We start from the raw sequence: 19,203 nt of genomic DNA on the forward strand, positions 1-19,203 counted from the left end.
AGGGAAAGAAAGGCAACTGAACAAAGAATACCTCATCCCTCAGGCCTGGGGTTGTTGGTTATGTTACGATGCTTCCAGGAAGAGTGCAAGGGCTGTGTCCAGCTCCCAGAATGCACCAGGGCAGAGGCTATGTGGAGGAGAATCCGGCTCCCAGAATGCACCAGGGCAGAGGCTATGTGGAGGAGAATCATAGGCAGTAGTGCATCATGGGAATTGGTTGCAGGCAGGCTGCAACTGAGGAGCAGGTGTGGCTTTTCTGATGTCCCTGGCGTGGTAGCAAGGTCATGGGTCTCTCTCTTAGGGCCACAGCTTGTACTCCTGATTTCAGCTCTTTAGAGGTGGCTTTTGAGTAGTTTTCAGTGATTTGACATGAGCTTCATAAATATTCTCTTAGGGCCAGGCCAGAAGAGGGTATCAGCGTACCTCTCATCCACTAGGCAGTCATACCTGGTAGGGTTGTGGCGGGAAAACCAGGTAGAGTTGGAGATACAACCATTCAAATGGTTATTTTTGGATGTTAATGGAGAGTGAAGGCCTCTCAAGATAAAAAAAACTCAACCAAGAGCCATCTTGTGGAAGAGCCGGGGTGGGGGAGGTCCTTATATAGAGCAGCCCCCCAGAGGGTTGACATCAGGGGAAGAAATGTGGAAGAGGAAAGGAAGCCACACTTATTTGTCAAAAATCATCCCTAACCACTTTGATTTCCTCTCGCAGAGCCTTACTTGGGTTTTGCCTATGTTAGGATGGTCTGATAATAGCTGACCCCATTTCAGATGATCTTGTTCTGAGGCACTTGGCCAGTTCCTGGAACCAGCACTGTTTGTGGGCTTTTCACCCATACTTAGGGTCTACCCTTAGAAAGAAGGCTTTTATCAGAATATGCAAGATTAACTCCTGATTTTATAATAAACTTAGAGGTGCTACGAGTATCTATTAAAAAAGACCCTTGACAGAGCCTAATAATATAGGGCCTTGTACAAAGCAGGTGTGAATATTAGTTGCCTTGAACTGCAACCAACGTTGCAATATATTTTTTTTCAATTTTTAAAAATTGAAGTATAGTTGATTTACAATGTTGTGTTAATTTCTGCGGTACAGCAAAGTTATACATACATATACATTAAAAAAATTATTCTCCTTTATGGTTTATCATAGGCTGTTGAATATACTGCCCTGTGCTATATAGCAGGACTTTGTTGTTTATCCATTCTATATATAATAGTTTGCATCTGCTAACCCCAAACTCCCAATCCTTCCCTCCCCCAACCCCTTACCCCCTTGGCAACCACCAGTCTGTTCTCTATGTTTGTGATTCTGTTTCTGTTTCATAGATAGGTTCATTTGTGTCATATTTTAAATTCCACATATAAGTGATATCATATGGGATTTGTCTTTCTCCTTCTGACTTACTTCACTTAGTATGACCCTCTGTAGTTGCATCCATCAATGTTGCAACTTAAATTAACCTATCCAGGATATCACAGACAACTGCCAGCATGACCCTGTCGCAAGAAAGCAGGAAGGGAGGGGTATAGGCCAGGGGAAAAAGAACAGAGGCAGAAGGTTTCTTCTGGTGACATCCACCAAGCTGTCGCATCTGAAGCAACATGGTCAACTCTGGTCTGATCTGTGTCACCATTAACATCCAAGGAATGGGGTTTAGAGGTAGCGTATTTGTACTTTCTTTGTGTCATAATTCAGGAAAGTTCCTTTAAGTCGTGAAAGAAAAGTGGAAGCCAGGGCTGGGTCTGGCGGTGGCAGCAGGTGGATTGGAGGGGTTATTACTCGGGGTTGTGGGTCAGGACTTATTTAATGGACTGTGACTGGAGGTCTCCTGTGCTGGTAATGGTGTAGAGGAAGCAGGACAGAAATGGGGACTTGGTGTGCAGACTGAAGGCAGAATGGAAACTCACATTAGGAAGGAGTAGGGAACCTGTGTCCAGTTTTTACAAGGTTTCCCAGATGTTTAGTCAACCCTGAGGCACACAGAGTGACCCCCACGTGGAATCAGCCCCAGCTTTCAGATCCTCAGCCTTGGAGACAAATGTCTGCTAAGAGGGTGTCAGGCAAGGACTTTGTTGTCTTAGGAAAGGATTTGACAGCTGAGTGGGCTCATGATTCCCCCATAAAATTCATTTTTTCAGATTTTTTTCATTGAGCCAAGAAGTCGCATAAAGCAGAAGTATTCATTTTTATCAATTACTTTGTACTTTTTTTTTACACAAAAGGATTTTCTGTCATGATGCATAATAGTATTGGAGTTAGGTTTTTTTCATTCACAGAAGTTGCTAGATCTCTCTCTGTTTTAGTTAGTGTGGGAATAATTGTGACAGACTTTAAATTCAGATAAAAGACTTTTTTTCCCCCTCTCTTCAATAGGAGCTGGTGATCTCATCCACAGAAGACTTCCGGGAGAATATCTCAGAGGCAAGGACAGACAGAGAGCCCTGGTTGCAGCAGTGCGACATCACTTAAAGAAAGTTAACTACCAAAACTTTGACACTTTGCTGGCAGCCTTCAGACACTATGACAAGGCCAGTAGTAAAGTGAAGATGTTTTGGTCTACGCATGGGCTCACAGGTCCCAGCAGGCTGGTGTAGATCAGGATCAAGTCCAGTCCACCACCTGTTTTTGTAAATAGTTTTACATGCCTATATTTTAAAAAATTGGGGTGCATGTATCTCTTTGAATTAGAGTTTTCTTTGGATATATGCTCAGGAGTGGGATTGCTGGATCATATGCATGCCCATTTGTTCTAAGTATTATCCACGGCTGCTTTTGCAACTACACATGCAGAGACTGAATGGCTTGCAAAACCTATGATATCTACTTTTTGGCCCTTGACAGAAAATGTTTGCTGGAGTAGACCTGCGTTGTCAAAATGTGGTTCTTTCACCATCATCAGTATCACTTGGGAACATGCTAGAGATGCACGTCCTAAGGCCCACCCCAGACCTCCTGAATTAGGAACTTGGGGTTGGGGTCTAGCAATTGTGTTTTAACAAGGTTTTCAGTGATTCTGATGCAGGCTGAGGTTTGAGAACCACTGTTGCAGATCATTAAACTGGAGTGTGCTGGGAGCCTGGGGGATGGACAGTCTCTGCCTCACTCTGAATGTGTACACACGGTACTGTCAGTCTGGTCCAAGTCAAGCTTAGAACACTCTCCCCTGGGCACCAGGTGTGGTTTCAGTTTTGAGAGTAAGATCACTCAATTTTCAAGCTCCTCTAAATTTTATTCTTTGATCAAGTCAGATCAACCCAGGGCTGCATAATTACCTGACATTTTAGGCCATTACAGGATTTACCAAGCTGCACAGTGCCTTAGGCTTGCACTAAGGAACGCTACTACACAAACAGTTTGTGAAACGTGGCACATTTTTTATTAGTACGCCCATGCGGCTGTTATTTATTTTTGTCACATGCATCCTCTTTTTAAGGAAACTCAGTCTTTCTAAAGCACATAACTGTGCTTTGTCTAAGTATCTGGTTTGTTTTTACTTCATGTACAGCATGACTTTGGACCAATAGTGCATACCTTTTTGACTTGGCTGCCAGGAAGCTTAGAGCCAATACAGAGAAACACTTCTAGTTTGTGAACGTGATCTTATAGCATACATTTTGTGCACTCTTTTTATTTCAGGTTTCATCTTATTTTAGTCCAACTTTATTTTCTCTTTGCCCTGATTTGGCTCTCGTTGTACTTTTTCTAGGCAGCCTCAAACGGTTTTAGAATGAGTCTAACATAAACAAATAAAAGTTCATAAATAAACCCGTGATGATGTAGTGCATCATAATCTCGATAGGAGAAGAAAAGAAAGAGCAGAATAATTTTAGTTTATCTCAAAAGGAAAAGATAATATTCTTATCTCCATTCCGATGTTGAGTACAGTTTTAGAAAAGTGACACCTCACAATTTTTATCTTATGAAAAAATCTTGATCACTCATTGGCTAATTCATTTTAAGCCCATGCGTTTTATTTGATTTTAGATTAGGGGCCTGGGTGCCTGTGATGTACTGGTGAATAAAAAATGGGTTAAATATCTCAGTTAAGTTTGTACTAATTATGTCGGGACAAACACCATTCAGTCATCAACGACATTTCTCACAAAGTTGTGTTTAAAGAAAATGTAAGTATTCAACTGTTTCTCTCGTTTTTAGTAGAGACTGATTGCTATTTACAGGTAATTTAAAAATTATTCTTCAGAATTAAATTACTTAAGCAAAAACAACTATATATATATATATATATTTTTTTTTTTTGCGGCACGCGGGCCTCTAACCGTTGTGGCCTCTCCCGTTGCGGAGCACAGGCTCTGGACGCGCAGGCTCAGCGGCCATGGCTCACGGGCCCAGCCACTCTGCGACATGTGGGATCTTCCCGGACTGGGGTACGAACCCGTGTCCTCTGCATCGCCAGGTGGACTCTCAACCACTGCCCCACCAGGGAAGCCCCTAAATAGTTAACTTTTAATATGTACAATGTAGTGCTCAGTGCCTCTGAGGAGCTTTTTTTTCCTGAGTGGGTAATAAGATGTGGGTCTTTCTAGTACAGCTGTAGGATTGTTTTTGATGATTAGAATCTTATACTGTTGAATGCCCAGATTTAATTTAATTGAAAAGCAAAACAAAACAGAACAAATAAACTGTAATTTCCTAAATGACTCTTCTTGGCTTAGAGGATTAATTCTGTCATTTGTTGAACACTCACAGCACATCAAACGTTATCTCAGATAATATGCACGCTTTTAACTCAGGGAAGTTAAAATCTAAAGGGGGGGGGAATAAAGACTCATCATGTCCAAGAATGGTCACAGCAGAGTCTCAAATTTTCAAAATAGGTATATATAATTCCAACTCCTTTTATTCTGCTTATTATCCAGGAAGTAGCTGAGATGGGATGATTGCTTTTGGGGGACAGTTGCATTCATTGACAAAACTGGTTTACTAAGACGTGTGAGCAAGGCTGTTCCAAAGCTCAGTAATACCAGACTGCTGTAGATGGTTGGGGGCAGAAAAGGTTCATTGAATACCTTGACTAATAGCTCATTGTTGAGTAGCCTTTGTGCTATAAATCACGCCACTATCAGACCGAAAGTGGTCCAGAAAGCAAAGCACGTAACTCAGATGAATTGCACGGGCCACACTTTTCTGGAGCTGGCTCATTGGACTGAAATAGCGATTCTATAACTTGAAAACGTGTCAACAGAGAGATGCACCATCAGTAGCTCTGAGTGGGGACAAAGGTTCATGTAGTCAGTATGCCAGGAGCATGGGGCAATGCCTTGTGTGTGATGTGTCCTCCCTCACCATGAGACAAATGGGTGAGCTTGTGGCAGGAGTCACAAGTTAGGCATGTGGTGGTAACCTCTGCCTCAGAACGTCGACTGCTTTTTTGGCACTTTGTCTAATGGTGCATGTATTGTCGTGTCTGCTACAAGGATGGATCCAGGCAGCGATGGTGCAACCTGGGTGGTGCAGGCTCAATCCAAAGCTTGATTCCTGTCATCCACATCGGAGGATGGACCCTCATCCTGGGCATCTATATGAATTACCTGGATGGTTCACTCAGCAGCAGTGATTTGTTTCCATAGTTTTCTTTTTTCTTTTTTTTTTATTGGATCACAGTTGATTTATAATATGTTAGTTTCAGGTGTACAGCAAAGTGAGTCAGTTATACATATACATATATCCACACTTTTTGTTTTAGATTCTATCCCCATGTAGGTCATTACAGAGAATTGAGTAGAGTTCCCTGTGCTATACAGCAGGTTCTTATTAGTTATCTATTTTATATATAGTAGTGTGTATATGTCAATCCCAATCTCCCAATTTATCCTTCCCCCCCATTCCCTGGTAACCATACGTTTGTTTTCTACATTCGTGATGCTATTTCTGTTTTGTAAATAAGTTCATTTGTACCCCCTTCTTTTTTAGATCCACATATAAGCGATATCATATGATATTTGTCTTTCTGTGTCTGATTTATGTCACTCAGTATGACAATCTCTAGGTCCATCCATGTTGCTGCAAATGGCATTATTTTGTTCGTTTTTATTCCATTGTATATATGTACCACAGCTTCTTTATCCATTCCTCTGTTGATCCATAGTTTTCTGTCTCAAAAAGAGGTGTCTTTAATCTTCCAATCTGTAGTGTTCTTTTTTAAATTTTTAAAATTTAAAAAATTTTAATTTTCTATATTTTTGGCCATGCCAGGTGGCATGTGGGGTCTTAGTTCCCCAACCAGGGATCGAACCCATGCCCCCTGCATTGGAAGCATGGAGTCCTAACCACTGGACTACCAGGGAAGTCCCCAGTCTGTAGTTTTCCAAGTGGCAACCAAGCAGGCAGGCCATTGGCAACAGTCCAAGAGTCAGTAAAAATATAACAGATTCATCAATGGCAGTATTGACCGGAGCTGTGAGAATAACCTTGAGTTCTGCCCACTGAGTAGAGTGACTATGCCCTTTTTTGGTCCTTAGCTCTTACTGAGGTTGAAAGCCACAGCAGACCAGTGAAGACCATTGGGTTTCAGGTTAGTGAACCAGGCCCAGCGGCTCTACGTGGTGAAATCATTATTCATAGAGACTTGCAGCTCAAAGGGGTCATGAGGGTCGAGGGGCCCCAAATGTACTAGCATTCTCTCCATGTGGCTTCTCTTGATCATAAGTGCCTGAACATTCATAAGACAGGTATGGAAAGCATCAATACCAATTGACACATCCAGCAGTGGAAGCCACAGAAATAATATATTGTTAACTTTCCTCCTCCACTTTGAACAAACCCTGCCCAAATGCCACCAGCTGATTCCTGACGTCTCTTCTTGCTGCACACTCAGTAGGGTGACGACTTTGGCACCCATAGCCAATGAAGCCGTAGTGGTTTCAGTCTCCACCCCCCTGAAGTTCCACAACATACTGGGACAGATACTTGTGCCCTGTGATCCCCCTTGGGGACAAGGAGATCTTGTCCCATACCTAGTCCTCCTTAGAACAGTTGAGGTTGGGGTATGGGGTGAGGGAAACGTCAAGGCTGCAGAGGCAGGAGTGGCTCTGTACCCAGTGAATAAGAAGCATTTTCTTTCATTATCGCCACCATCTTTTTCAGATTTGGGGACCCTCGATTCAACAGCCCACCACCCCCCCTTTGCTTTTCAGTTAGGGCTGTGGGGCTCGTAGTTTTGGTTGACTTGGGCTGGCAGCAGAGACTTTCATAAAACAGTCTACTTTTTTTTTTTTTTTTGCGGTACGCAGGTCTCTCACTGCTGTGGCCTCTTCCGTTGTGGAGCACAGGCTCCGAATGCGCAGGCTCAGTGGCCATGACTCACGGGCCCAGCCGCTCCGCAGCATGTGGGATCTTCCCGGACCGGGGCACGAACTCATGTCCCCTGCATCAGCAGGCGGACTCCCAACCACTGCGCCACCAGGGAAGCCCCATATAATATATTTTAAATTCTCATTCTGTTTCAACATGAGGGTTAGGAACATTCTCCAGGCTTATGGGTCTGGCTGCAGGAATTTATCTAGAATTCACTGGGTCAGTTTCTTGTTCTCAAGGGGATTGTCTTCACCAGCGTTGTGAATCCAACTCTGGGCCTAGGAGCTGATTGTTAGTGAGTCATTTATGTTTTCCCTTCGGAGTTTAACTATCTCAGGGAAATCTCTCTGAGAGGGCCAAAGCTCCCTTATAGCAGCTGGCACCCACTTTGAAAACACTGGGACCTTTTCCTGTCATCTCGGATGGATCTAAGTTTGGCTTGACGGGCTGCAGTAGGGCTGAGTGGTAAGACGCCCAGCTCTGGCCATTCCTCCTTAACAAGCATTATGTGCTCCGACCCGTCACCCTGCAAGTGAATCAGCCGGGTTCTGCCCAGAGCCTTTCCAAATTTCCCTCCTTTCATGCTCAGCGTAGGTGCTTCTGTCTTTAACTGTTGTCTGAAAGGGGTGGAAACTTCCCCTCCTCCCGCTTCCAGGATGAATCTGAGTGAATCCTGTTGTCCACAGGAGCTTTAATATCCAGAGGCAGCTGCCTTTGAATCCACTCTTCGTGCTTGGCCTGCAGCCACTTCCCTAATTTCTTCTTTTCACCAGGCAATGGAGTGTAGAACAATCACTGCCCAGCTGACTTTTTTTTTCCCACACTGCACGGCATGTGGGATCTTAGTTCCCTGACCAGGGATTGAACCCAGGCCCTCGTGAGTGAAAGTGTGGAGTCCTAACCACCGGACCACCAGGGAAGTCCCTGACTGCCTAGTTGGAACACCAACTTTGAAAGCATTGAAAATTGCAGAAAGCTGTCAAAAGTACACAACATTGGTCAAATGAAATGTCAAGCATGAATCATGCTTAGGCCTTCTCAACCCGAGTGTAAACAACATGATTTAATGAGAAAGATATTGGGCTTCCCTGGTGGCGTAGTGGTTGAGAGTCCGCCTGCCGATGCAGGGGACATGGGTTTGTGCCCTGGTCTGGAAGGATCCCACATGCCACGGAGCGGCTGGGCCTGTGAGCCATGGCCGCTGAGCCTGTGCATCCGGAGCCTGTGCTCCGCAACGGGAGAGGCCAAAACAGCGAGAGGCCCGCATACCGCAAAAAAAAAAAAAATAAAAAAAATAAAATTAAAATAAAATAATGAGAAAGATATTAAAATGAACAAAGGCTGTGAGCCACACTCCACTCCAACCAGGGTTGAAATTACTGGGCACATATCAGATTGACATGATGGGGACCAATCTCGCTTAATATCTGACTCTCCTTATGTGAAAAATAGGACCGATTCTTTGAATTTATGTGATAGAGCTCTTTCTTTTTTTCTTAAAGGAAATAACAGATGTTGCCCACTCTGCTCATGAAGACAATGCTCACGTTATCTTTTCTTGCTTCGTGTCTAACAGAAGGGAGATGGGGCCATAGATAAAGCTGAGCTTCGGGAAGCGTGTGACCAGGCCAGTGTGCACATAGATGAGAAGCTCCTGGACCAGCTATTTGAATACTGTGATGTGGATAACGATGGGCTGATTAACTACCTTGAATTTGCAAATTTTCTTAACTGGAAAGATAAAACCCCCCTTAAAGAGTATGAAGAGAGGGTCATTATTAAAGGTATTTAATTTCTGAAGGCTTGCTAAATTCTTAAATGGACTTTAGTATTTTCTTTTTCTTAGGAGTTTGACTCTTGTCAGCTTTAATATTATATATTTAAAGATATGCACATATACATATATTTGTTTTCATTTTTATGCATAGAATATCTGTGGAAGGTTAGGAAAGAATTTGATAACATTTATTATTTCCGGAGAGGGGACACTGGTTGCTGAGGGTCAACGTGGCAGCAAGACTCACTTTTCAATCTATGTTTTTGTATCTTTTAAGTTTGGAACCATGTATTACTCATTCAAAAGAAAATAATTACAAGCAAACCAATTTACACAGAAGCCCAAAATATGAAAGAGAGTTCCTCAGAAAGCTGTTTGAAAACCATTTTCTCAGAGAAATTAGCTCCCCTCCCCCAGGAAAAGTCAATTATAAAATAGAATTTGATCTGTTAAAAATTTGAAGAAAAGGAAAAACATGATCTTTACTTTTATTCAAATATCTTCATGTTTACACATTATCTTCCTGCATCACTAACCATATATAGATATACATATATACATATGTGTGTGTGCATAAGGAAATTTTTTTATAAGCTTGTTCTTTGTTTTTAAAATTAACTAATAAATTTTATTTTTGGCTGTGTTGGGTCTTTGTTGCTGCATGTGAGCTTTCTCTAGTTGCAGTGAGCAAGGGCTACTCTTCATAGTGGTGCACAGGCTTCTTATTGCGGTGGCTTCTCTTGTTGTGGAGCATAGACTCTAGGTGAGCAGGCTTCAGTAGTTGTGGCACACAGGCTCAGTAGTTGTGGCTCACGGGCTCTAGAGCGCAGGCTCAGTAGTTGTGGCGCATGGGCTTAGTTGCTCTGCGGCATGTGGTATCTTCCCGGACCAGGGCTCAACCCTGTGTCCCCTGCATTGGCAGGCATATTCTTAACCACTGTGCCACCAGGGAAGTCCATGTATGGAAATATTTTAAAATAGCTAAAATCACGGTGACTGTACCATTTTTATTTGGCTAAAAAAAAAAAAACTTAGCTCTCAAATTTCTATGGAATGAAGAGATACTTTCATGGTTTCTGTAAACATCATTTTCAGTTCCCTTAAGCTGAGGTATTATGAATTACTAAGCCATTTCCTCACTTTTTACAACTTAGGTTATTTCCAGATATTTTAAAAGTAATATGGGTGACGCTATAATGATTATCATCTCTCAGAAAGCTTTCTGTTTCTAATTATATCTCATTTCTTATGAATGTTATTTTTGTCCCAGAAGTAACTCTCTCTTTCATTTTGCTTTTTTAAATGATTGTACCAATTTGCAATTTTATCAGTCACGTTGGTGAGAAGGTTTTACTCCAATCTTGCTGCCATTGAGTGTTATTTCAAACATTCTCGTGATTTAGTTGTTATATAATGATACCTGGTTTGCTTTAATTTTCAAGTCTTGATTCTTACAGACGATTAACTTTTGAAAGATTGTCTACATGTTTATCTCCTCTTGGAATATCTCTCCTCTAAAACGTGAAGATACTCCTGTTTTCACTTTTATTCCTGCAAAGCCAGTACCACACTTGGGGTTTTATTGACCACGGGAGCCCTTACCAGTTTCTGGGATGGCTTTTCTCTGCTATCCACTAGGAAAGCAGAAGGATCTTCTCTACCTAATGAAGCTTTTTATAGAAAACAAGTCTACCCTAGTTCTCTCAGAAATAAATAGAGGGTGGCAGAGTACTTTCCTTCTTGGAAAAACTCGTGAAGCAGTGGGGGAAACAAAAGCCTGCTTTCAAACCAGGTGGTTCTTCTAATTGTTCCTGGTTGGGGGGTCCTGACTTGAGCACCATTTTCAACGGAGTTCTTGAGGTTTTCCTCCTCTTCTAAGACAGTGGCTGGTGGGTCAGTCAGAAGGGACTCGGGAATGTATTGCCAGGAATTTTCTTATATCAAGTTCCATCTTACTGTTGACGGCTGGAGAAAAGGGGGTGCGTCCTTTAAGTCAGGGGCTTTAGAGCAGTTTTCTGAGAAACTATTTTTCATACTTGGTCCAGATTTCTGCCTTTTGCGCCCACCCACTCGTGGGTGCAGGGAGTGGGTCCAGAGGGTCTGGAACACTGGGCCCGACGCTTTCACGGCAGCGATTGGCAGGGGCTGAGTTGGGGGCTGCAGACTTTAGATGGGCCTGTCTTTTCTGGTTTGCCACCCCGATCGGGCACTGGGGCACCCTTCACCTGTGTAACCGGTGCTGGGCCTTCCCCAGCACGAGTTCCTCCAGCGCTCGAGAGACCACAGCACCGCCTAGTGCTAGCTGTGTACTTAGCAGCTCCATGAAAAAGCTGTGTCAGGAATTTCCTCCTCAACTTCAGAACTGACTCAGCAAAGCAAATCTGCAAAATAGAACAGAATCTTACAGGGTTTTCGCTTATACACTGTTTGGAAGGGAGTTATTTATAGAATCGGTTCCTGCGCTCACAGCGAGCTCTCGTCGCCTCTCCAAATGTCACAGTGCATGGGGGCTCTCTCCCTACCGCGATCAGGTATGCATGGAATTTATAGCTCCAAATATTTCTTCTCCTGTCCCTCCCCAGGGCACAGTCTTAGGAACAACTCTGGTAATCCTGTAGTTCAAGTCAAATATGAAAATAGGCTCTAATTTTAAAAAAGAGGAAAGAAAAAAAAAGTTCTCCGTTTTCATTTGGTGTTTCAGATTTAAAAGCTTTATTCTAGCATAAAATGAGCACAGTGGTGAGCAGAAACATTAGACCTTGTTCAGATTTCCTGGTGTATTATGCCCTTGGACTGAACTTGTGCTTCCATAGTGGCTACTGGTGTCAGCGGAGGGTCTACACCAGCTCAGCTTCTGTTTCCACCAGCAAGAAGAGACTAAATGGGAAAACTCATCTTGTTACAGGGTGAGCACCAGGTAGTAACTTTGTCCTGTACATTTTTTCCCCCTTTCCGTCTTTGCTTGAAGGTGGAAAACCAAATTGTGCAAACCCTGCTGAGGCCAACGTAGAAGAATCTGAACCAGCTCTCCTGATAAAGCCTGAAGATATTGTCTTGAAAGAGCCAGGGAGCTCAGAAAAGACTCTGAGGACACTTCTGAGGCCAAGTGATAAAGTTTCTAATCACTACAAGACCACTTCTTCGGAGATCAGTGCAGTTGTAGGCGCTGTTCCTTCTACTTGTGAGTATGTCACATTATTTGCTGAGTGTTAAAAGGATCAACAAACACAGAAAGGGAGTGTCCTTTGTCTGTCCTTGCATTGTCCCCCAGCCTCTATTAGACTCTAACTTTCTCAAAGCCCAGGACCTTTCATTCAGTTCTGTATTCTAAGCATCCAGGAAGGCTCGATAAATGTAGGCTGAATTGAACTAGTGTTCATGGTGACCCAAGTAAAATGATTCTCTCTGTATCAATGAAACTGAAACCATCATAGCTCAGAACCCGGAATGTTAGACCTCATCGTAATTCAGACTTCACCAAGTGCTAGGAGAATTTTGAACCACGTGATTCTTAGCTACAAACAGATTTGCCTTCAAATATTTGATGAGCTCTTACAGAACGGTTCCTTACATCTTTATTCCCCATCTGTTAGTCTGCTAGGGCTATCATAACAAATACCACAAACTGAATGGCTAAACAGCAGAAACTGATCATCTCATGATGGCTGGAAGTCCGAGGTCAAGGTGTTGGCAGGGTGGCTTCCTTCTGAGTGCCGTGAGGGAAAATCTGCTCCAGGCCCTATTCTGGATTCTGGGGGTTTGCCGGCAGTCTTTGCTGCTACTCAGCTTCAGCTGCACCAGCCTTATCTCTGCCTCCGTCTTCATCTGATGTTCTCCTGTGTGAGCGTCTGTGTCCATGTCCCCTTTTTATAAGGACTCCAGTCATATTGGACTAAGGGTCCACCCTTCTCCTGTATAACCTCATCTTAATTAATTATTCCTGCAATGACCCTCTTTCCAAATAAGGTCACCTCCTGAGGTACTAAGGGTTAGGACTTTAAAATAAAAGTCTGGGGAGGGTATAGTTCAACCCATAACTGCCCAGATTGCAATATCAAGCATGATGAATTTAGAAGACTCTTTTATATTGGACAAGATCCCTTTTTTGGACTAAGGCCATGATTAAGGATTTACATATTTTTCTTAACTGGATTTCACAGACATGCTTTACATTCTGTTGTGATGAGAGCTTGCTACTTGCTTTGGAATAGTGTTGCCCAATAGAATTACAATTGGTGTTGTATGTATTTTTTTTGTTTTAATTTATTATTTATTTTTGGCTGCGTTGGGGCTTCCTTGCTGTGTGCAGCCCTTCTCTAGTTGAGGAGAGCGGGGGCTACTCTTCATTGGAGTGCGTGGGCTTCTCATTGCGGTGGCTTCTCTTGTTGCGGAGCATGGGCTCTAGGCGCATGGGCTTCAGAAGTTGTGCCTCGCGGGCTCTAGAGCGCAGGCTCAGTAGTTGTGGCTCAAGGGCTTAGTTGCTCCGCGGCATGCGGGATCTTCCCGGACCAGGGCTCGAACCTGTGTCTCCTGCATTGGCAGGTGGATTCTTAACCACTGCACCACCAGGGAAGTCCTGGTGTCATATTTATTTAAAAAATTTTAGTAGCCACATTAAGAAGAAGAAACAGGTGAAATTAACTTTAATAGTATATTGAGAATTCCCTGGCAGTCCAGTGGTTAGGGCTTGGTGCTTTCACTGCCGAGGCCCAGGTTCAATCCCTAGTCAGGGAACTAAGTTCCTGAATGCTGCGTGGCACAGACAAAATAAAAAAAAAATTTTTTAATAGTATATATATATATATATATTTTATATACAATATGTATCTCCAAAGTACTATCATGTCAACAAGGAATCAATATAAAATGATTAATTAAATGTCTCACATTCTTTTTTTGGGTACTACATCTTTGAAATTGTGTATTTTACACTCAGAGCACAACTCAGTTTGGACTAGCCACATTTCCAGTGCTCAGTAGGCACATGGTTGATGGCGGCTGTATTTAGAATGTCTGTTTTCCTCCCCCATCCATGTCCTAGGTTATCCCATCTATGGTGTTCCAACCATTCGGTCCGATATTCCCGCCCCCCAAATTCGCCGCATCAGTGACAGAACCAATTATGGTGAACAGGGAAATGCCTATTCATTGCTGCATCCTACCATCTTTGGCCAGAAAGGATTGTTTGAAAGAGACTTCTTCAAGACCAGATCCAAAAAAGAGGTACAACAGGTGATTTCAAAAGGGTTGAAAGAAAGGCCAATGACACACAAAGGTGGAAATGTTTATTTGCTTGAGTGTTTATATTACAAAAGTCATCAGGAGCACCCCGTTCCCCCCCATTAGGATTCTTGAGGATAATGTTCAATTTGGTTGTGATATTTGGTACAATTCTTGAAGTAGAATTTACTCTAATAAGAAGCATTACACTCACGTCATATATTCACTATGACCTATGTATATAAAAAAAACTGTTTTCCTAAGATATTCAACACTATTCTTCGTTGAGTAAAAGCAAAGAGGCTCAATCCCTTCCTTGTGTAACTACCCTTGTGGTCGTGGGTCTCCAAAACCAAAGAGTAAGTGTGAGGAGGGCCACTCTGCCATCCTTATGAGCTGCTATCTCAGATTATCTACAGCAAGCACTGATTTAAAATGTTCTGTCCTGTTGCCACGTGTCAGCCCATGTATCTTGTTTTTTCGCTCGGTAAACATGGTCTTCATGGCCCAGGTGATTTTCTTCCTAGGTTTGTTATAAAGCAGGTGCAATCGGCTAGGCCAGAATAGCCATTGGGTTTCTGAGGGCCGAGGAGTAACAGCAGGTCTTGGTCAGAGCAGCCTGTCTAGATCTGTCATTGTGGAAAGCAGGCTGTGATCAAGGGAGCAATTGCTTCTTCGAGCTTTCAAATCCAGAGCTAGAAATGATGTGAACAGACGTGTGATGCTTTCTGGGACTTCACATGCAGGGTTGATGGCTTGCAAACTTGCAAACTTAGTAACAGATTCATTCTAATGATTCATTCCCACTGAGGTGGGGGGAGAGGAGGGGAGAAACTCAGAGGAAGATGCCTGCTGGCTGGTCCCAAAGAAGGAACCCAGGATCCACCACAAAGGGTCAGAGAAGAGACATTCACAGACTGTATTTTCTCTTCCCTCAGTCACTCTAAAGGGCCTATGAAATAGGGCTTCAGGGCCACCAAAAGAAACAAAAATCTCCTGCTTGTTTCCTGATGCCTAAAATTCTTTTAACTGGGAAGTCATCCTTTATCTCACAATTCTAGGTAGGAAGTAAGAACCCAGAGGCCTGCACATATACTATTCCAACTAAATGACATTCTAGAAAAGGCAAAACAATGGAGAAAATAGAAAGACCGATGGTTGCCAGAGGGTTGGAGAGAAAAAGGGAAGGATGAATAGGTAACACAGAGGATCTTTAGGGCAGTGAAACTATTTTGTATGATACCATAATGGTGGATATGTGTTATTATACATTTGTCAAAACCCATAGATTATGCAATGCAGAGAGTGAACCCTCATGTGAACTATGGACTTTGGTTAACAATAATGTATCAATATTGGCTCATCAACTGTAACAAATATACCGCACTAATGCAAGATGTTACTAACAGGGGAAAAGAGGGGGCAAGTGATAGAGCATACGGGAACTCTAGATAATTTCTGCTCAGTTTTTCTAGAAACCTAAAACTGCTCTAAAAAATAAAGTCTATTAAAAAATAAATAAAAAAAAGGAACCCAGAGACCTGGTTGGAGTAATAAGGTCACCTTGAGAGTAGATGGGTTTCTGTAGAAGTGTTAGCTAATCACTACACGAGGATGGAAAGCTGAATGAGGGTAGGAATGCCTCCAAAGAGTTGGGAAGGAAGCAGGGGAGAAGGGCTGGGATGCCCAAGAACGCACCTCAGTGCTTCACTCTGCAGGGACATATATTTTTTTGGCTGCACCACATGGCATGCGGGATCTTAGTTCCCTGACCAGGGATCGAACCCTAGCCCCCTACAGTGGAAGCATGGAGTCTTAACCACTGGACCGCCAGGGAAGTCCCCGCAGGGATTTTCTTTACCTGTCACTGGGTGGAGGAAAATAGCAACTATGCACGTGTGCCTTGAGGCGCTTCTGCTGTGTAACTGCTGCCGCTGACAGCACTGCTCTCCTGAATTTCAAGTGCATTTGATTATATTGTTAATTTCCCACAAGGCACGTCATATCTAGGGGACCTTTTAATTGTTAAGATTTAGTTTAATAGAGGTATTCTGCAGGTCTTCTATTTCTTTGGCTTTCCTATTCACTGTCTAACCTTTCTTTCCATTTCCCTCTTTGCTTCCCTCCTGTATGCTTCATAGTAAATGTCTTTCCTCTTTTAAATTTAGTTTCTTTTTTTTTTTTCAAATCTTTTCTTCCCTCTACTCATTCTAATATTTCTTCCCACTACTGGTTCTTATCTTTCCTTTCTTATATTTTCCCTGGGACATATAAAGCATGTTTCCCCCCTCCCTTTATCTCTTTTACTAATTATCACTGCAGAGAGATGATTAATAACCAAAATTTGCTGGTTTTCAATATGCTCAGATTTTAGTCTGCTCACTCGCTCGCGCGTGCACTATCTCTCCGACATTTGCACACCCCCAGCTATAATTAAAGTTTACAACAGGCCAGTTAGAGACACTCCATAACTGTTCTTTATCTTTTGGCCACGTGGCTCGTGGGATCTTAGTTGCCCGACCAGGGATCGAGCATGTGCCCCCTGCAGTGGAAGTGCACTGGACCGCCAGGGAAGTCCCATAAATATTCTTATTTTAAAGAAGAGAAAGTAATATGCAAGGGGTCTAGATAACATACATAAGAGGTGACTGGGATGGAAATCAAATGCAGCAAGTCTTCTATCTTTAACTCTTTTACCCTTTCTGCTTGAATTTGGCCACCTCCCTTTAAAATAAACAGAAACACTTGGAGTTGAAAGTAATTTGATATATTGGCTAGTAGAGTTGAATACGCTCATATTCATTCATATTAGCAAAATGATTCCTGAGCTGAAAGTACTGGAATTTTAATATTGGCTTATTATACGTAATAAGCCCTCCTCCCCCCCCCCACACACATCCTCACATCTTTTTTGGGGATAAATGTCCATAGTCTTAGATATTATAAAGATATTTTTAAAAATACAAACTGAAAAACACATAGATATTAGCCTGACTTTGAAAGTTTTTTTTTTCCCCTAGATTGCAGAGATATTATGTAACATTGGTGTCAAGCTTTCCGAGGATGAATTTGAAAATGTATGGAATCTTGCATCAAAAAAACATCACAGAGGAGAAGTTTGTGTTGAGACTATCAGAAATGTTATGAATGAGTTACAGTACGCAGACTGGACCAAGTGCAAAACAGCCATGTGATCTTTGTGGCGTTCATTCATTTACACCAAAGAATTGTCAAATCCGTGTTCATCTAAAATGTTCAGTCCATTCTGGTTTTAGATATTATAATTCAGCAATCACCGTGGTAGGGCTTATATGCCTGGATGCGTTGCTAATAAATTAGATCTTGGACTTTAAACTTTATTTTCTTGTTTCCTATAAAGCACCAAAGAATTTGCCAAGCACTTGGAGTTAACCTTTAAGCTCACCAAAGGCATAGCCCAGAATGATGCTGGAAGTCTGTCACATTTAGTATGCTTAAGAATGCTATGCATTTGAGTGGGTGGCCTGATATTCAAAGTCTGGTTTGTGATACCAGGTTCACAAAATTTTGCCTTCAACATTTTGTTATTTTTCTCTTTAGGGGTCACTGTGACACAACTGAAGCTTAATGGGCTTTTAAGTCTCTGTCAGCATCTGGGAAAAACAGACTTAATTACAAGGAGCAGAATTTTGGGAATAAAAACTTGAGTTCCAAAAACGACACGATATCTGGTGGCTTTTCACATCTTTTTACGGCCAGAAAAGCATATTGTCCTTGGAGTATCTGTAGAGGACACAGCTGACCACACTGTTAGATGTAGTTTTAGAGAGTTATTGTTGCAAATTGTGCTGAATCATTCCCTCCCTCCTGCCTCGGCTCTTTGTTTTGTTTTGTTTTGCGGTACGAGGGCCTCTCACTGCTGTGGCCTCTCCCGTTGCGGAGCACGGGCTCCGGACGCGCAGGCTCAGCGGCGATGGGTCACGGGCCCAGGCGCTCCGTGGCGTGTGGGATCTTCCCGGACCGGGGCACGAACCCGTATCCCCTGCATCGGCAGGCGGACTCTCAACCACTGCGCCACCAGGGAAGCCCCTGCCTCGGCTCTTTGATATACAAATGTGATGCCTGGGAGGGATGAGATCCGGATGGTGATGGGGAAGTGGGAGCCCAGTCCAGCGTGTTCTTTCTGTGCATCAGGAGAGCCCCAGGGTGGGTTGAATCCATGACTGAAGCTTTCTCAGCAATATCACTTGATGAATTGAATGATCAATAGCATGTATGCTATCCGTATTTCTCTGTGATAGACATTAACATTTTGTTTGGTTTTTGTCTATTAGTCTAAAAAAATTACTCTTTAATTTAGATATTGTGGTTATTCTGTAGTCTACTGTTACTTAAAAAAAAAAAAAAAGGAACTAAGGTTCAAAAGATTGCTTTACCCAATCCCTAGGAAAAATTTTTATAATCCATTTATTTTATAGGTAATTTATGTGAAAATTTTTAACTTTTTATTTTGAAATGATTTTAGACTTACAGAAGATTTGCACAAGTAGCACAAAGAATTATGCAGGGGTGGGCTGGAGACTGCTCTTACTGTCCACTGTGGTCAACTGTGGGCATTTCTTCCCAGCACTGTGTCCCTGACCCCATGTTGGTAGCCTGAAACGAGCTACAGTGAGAGTATTTACACTAAGCAAACCAACACATGCTACAGATCCGGGATCCCCGCCCTTCCCAAAGAACATTTACAAGCACTTCTACATCTATCTGTCTATCTATTTCCCTGTCTATCTATCTATCTATGTCTGTCTGTCTATCTATCTATCTATCTATCTATCTATCTATCTATCTATCTATCTATCTATCTATTTACCTATCTTCCTATCTATCCATCCATCCATCCATCCACC

General features: G+C 42.6%; 1 protein-coding gene across 1 annotated transcript in view; it reads left to right on the plus strand.

Moving 5' to 3' along the window:
- The window catches only part of EFHB (EF-hand domain family member B), a 48,134-nt gene extending 30,466 nt beyond the window's left edge, over positions 1–17,668 (plus strand). The window contains exons 9-13 of the mRNA XM_007470615.1: positions 2,380–2,534; positions 8,897–9,104; positions 12,066–12,278; positions 14,139–14,320; positions 17,338–17,668. Of these exons, the coding sequence (XP_007470677.1) occupies positions 2,380–2,534; positions 8,897–9,104; positions 12,066–12,278; positions 14,139–14,320; positions 17,338–17,511 (932 nt within the window). The 3' untranslated portion in view covers positions 17,512–17,668. The remainder of the gene's footprint in view (positions 1–2,379; positions 2,535–8,896; positions 9,105–12,065; positions 12,279–14,138; positions 14,321–17,337) is intronic.
- Positions 17,669–19,203: the final 1,535 nt, after the last annotated feature.

This window comes from Lipotes vexillifer, unplaced genomic scaffold (assembly GCF_000442215.2).
Source record: "Lipotes vexillifer unplaced genomic scaffold, Lipotes_vexillifer_v1.1 scaffold418, whole genome shotgun sequence".
Classification (NCBI taxonomy): domain Eukaryota; kingdom Metazoa; phylum Chordata; class Mammalia; order Artiodactyla; family Lipotidae; genus Lipotes; species Lipotes vexillifer.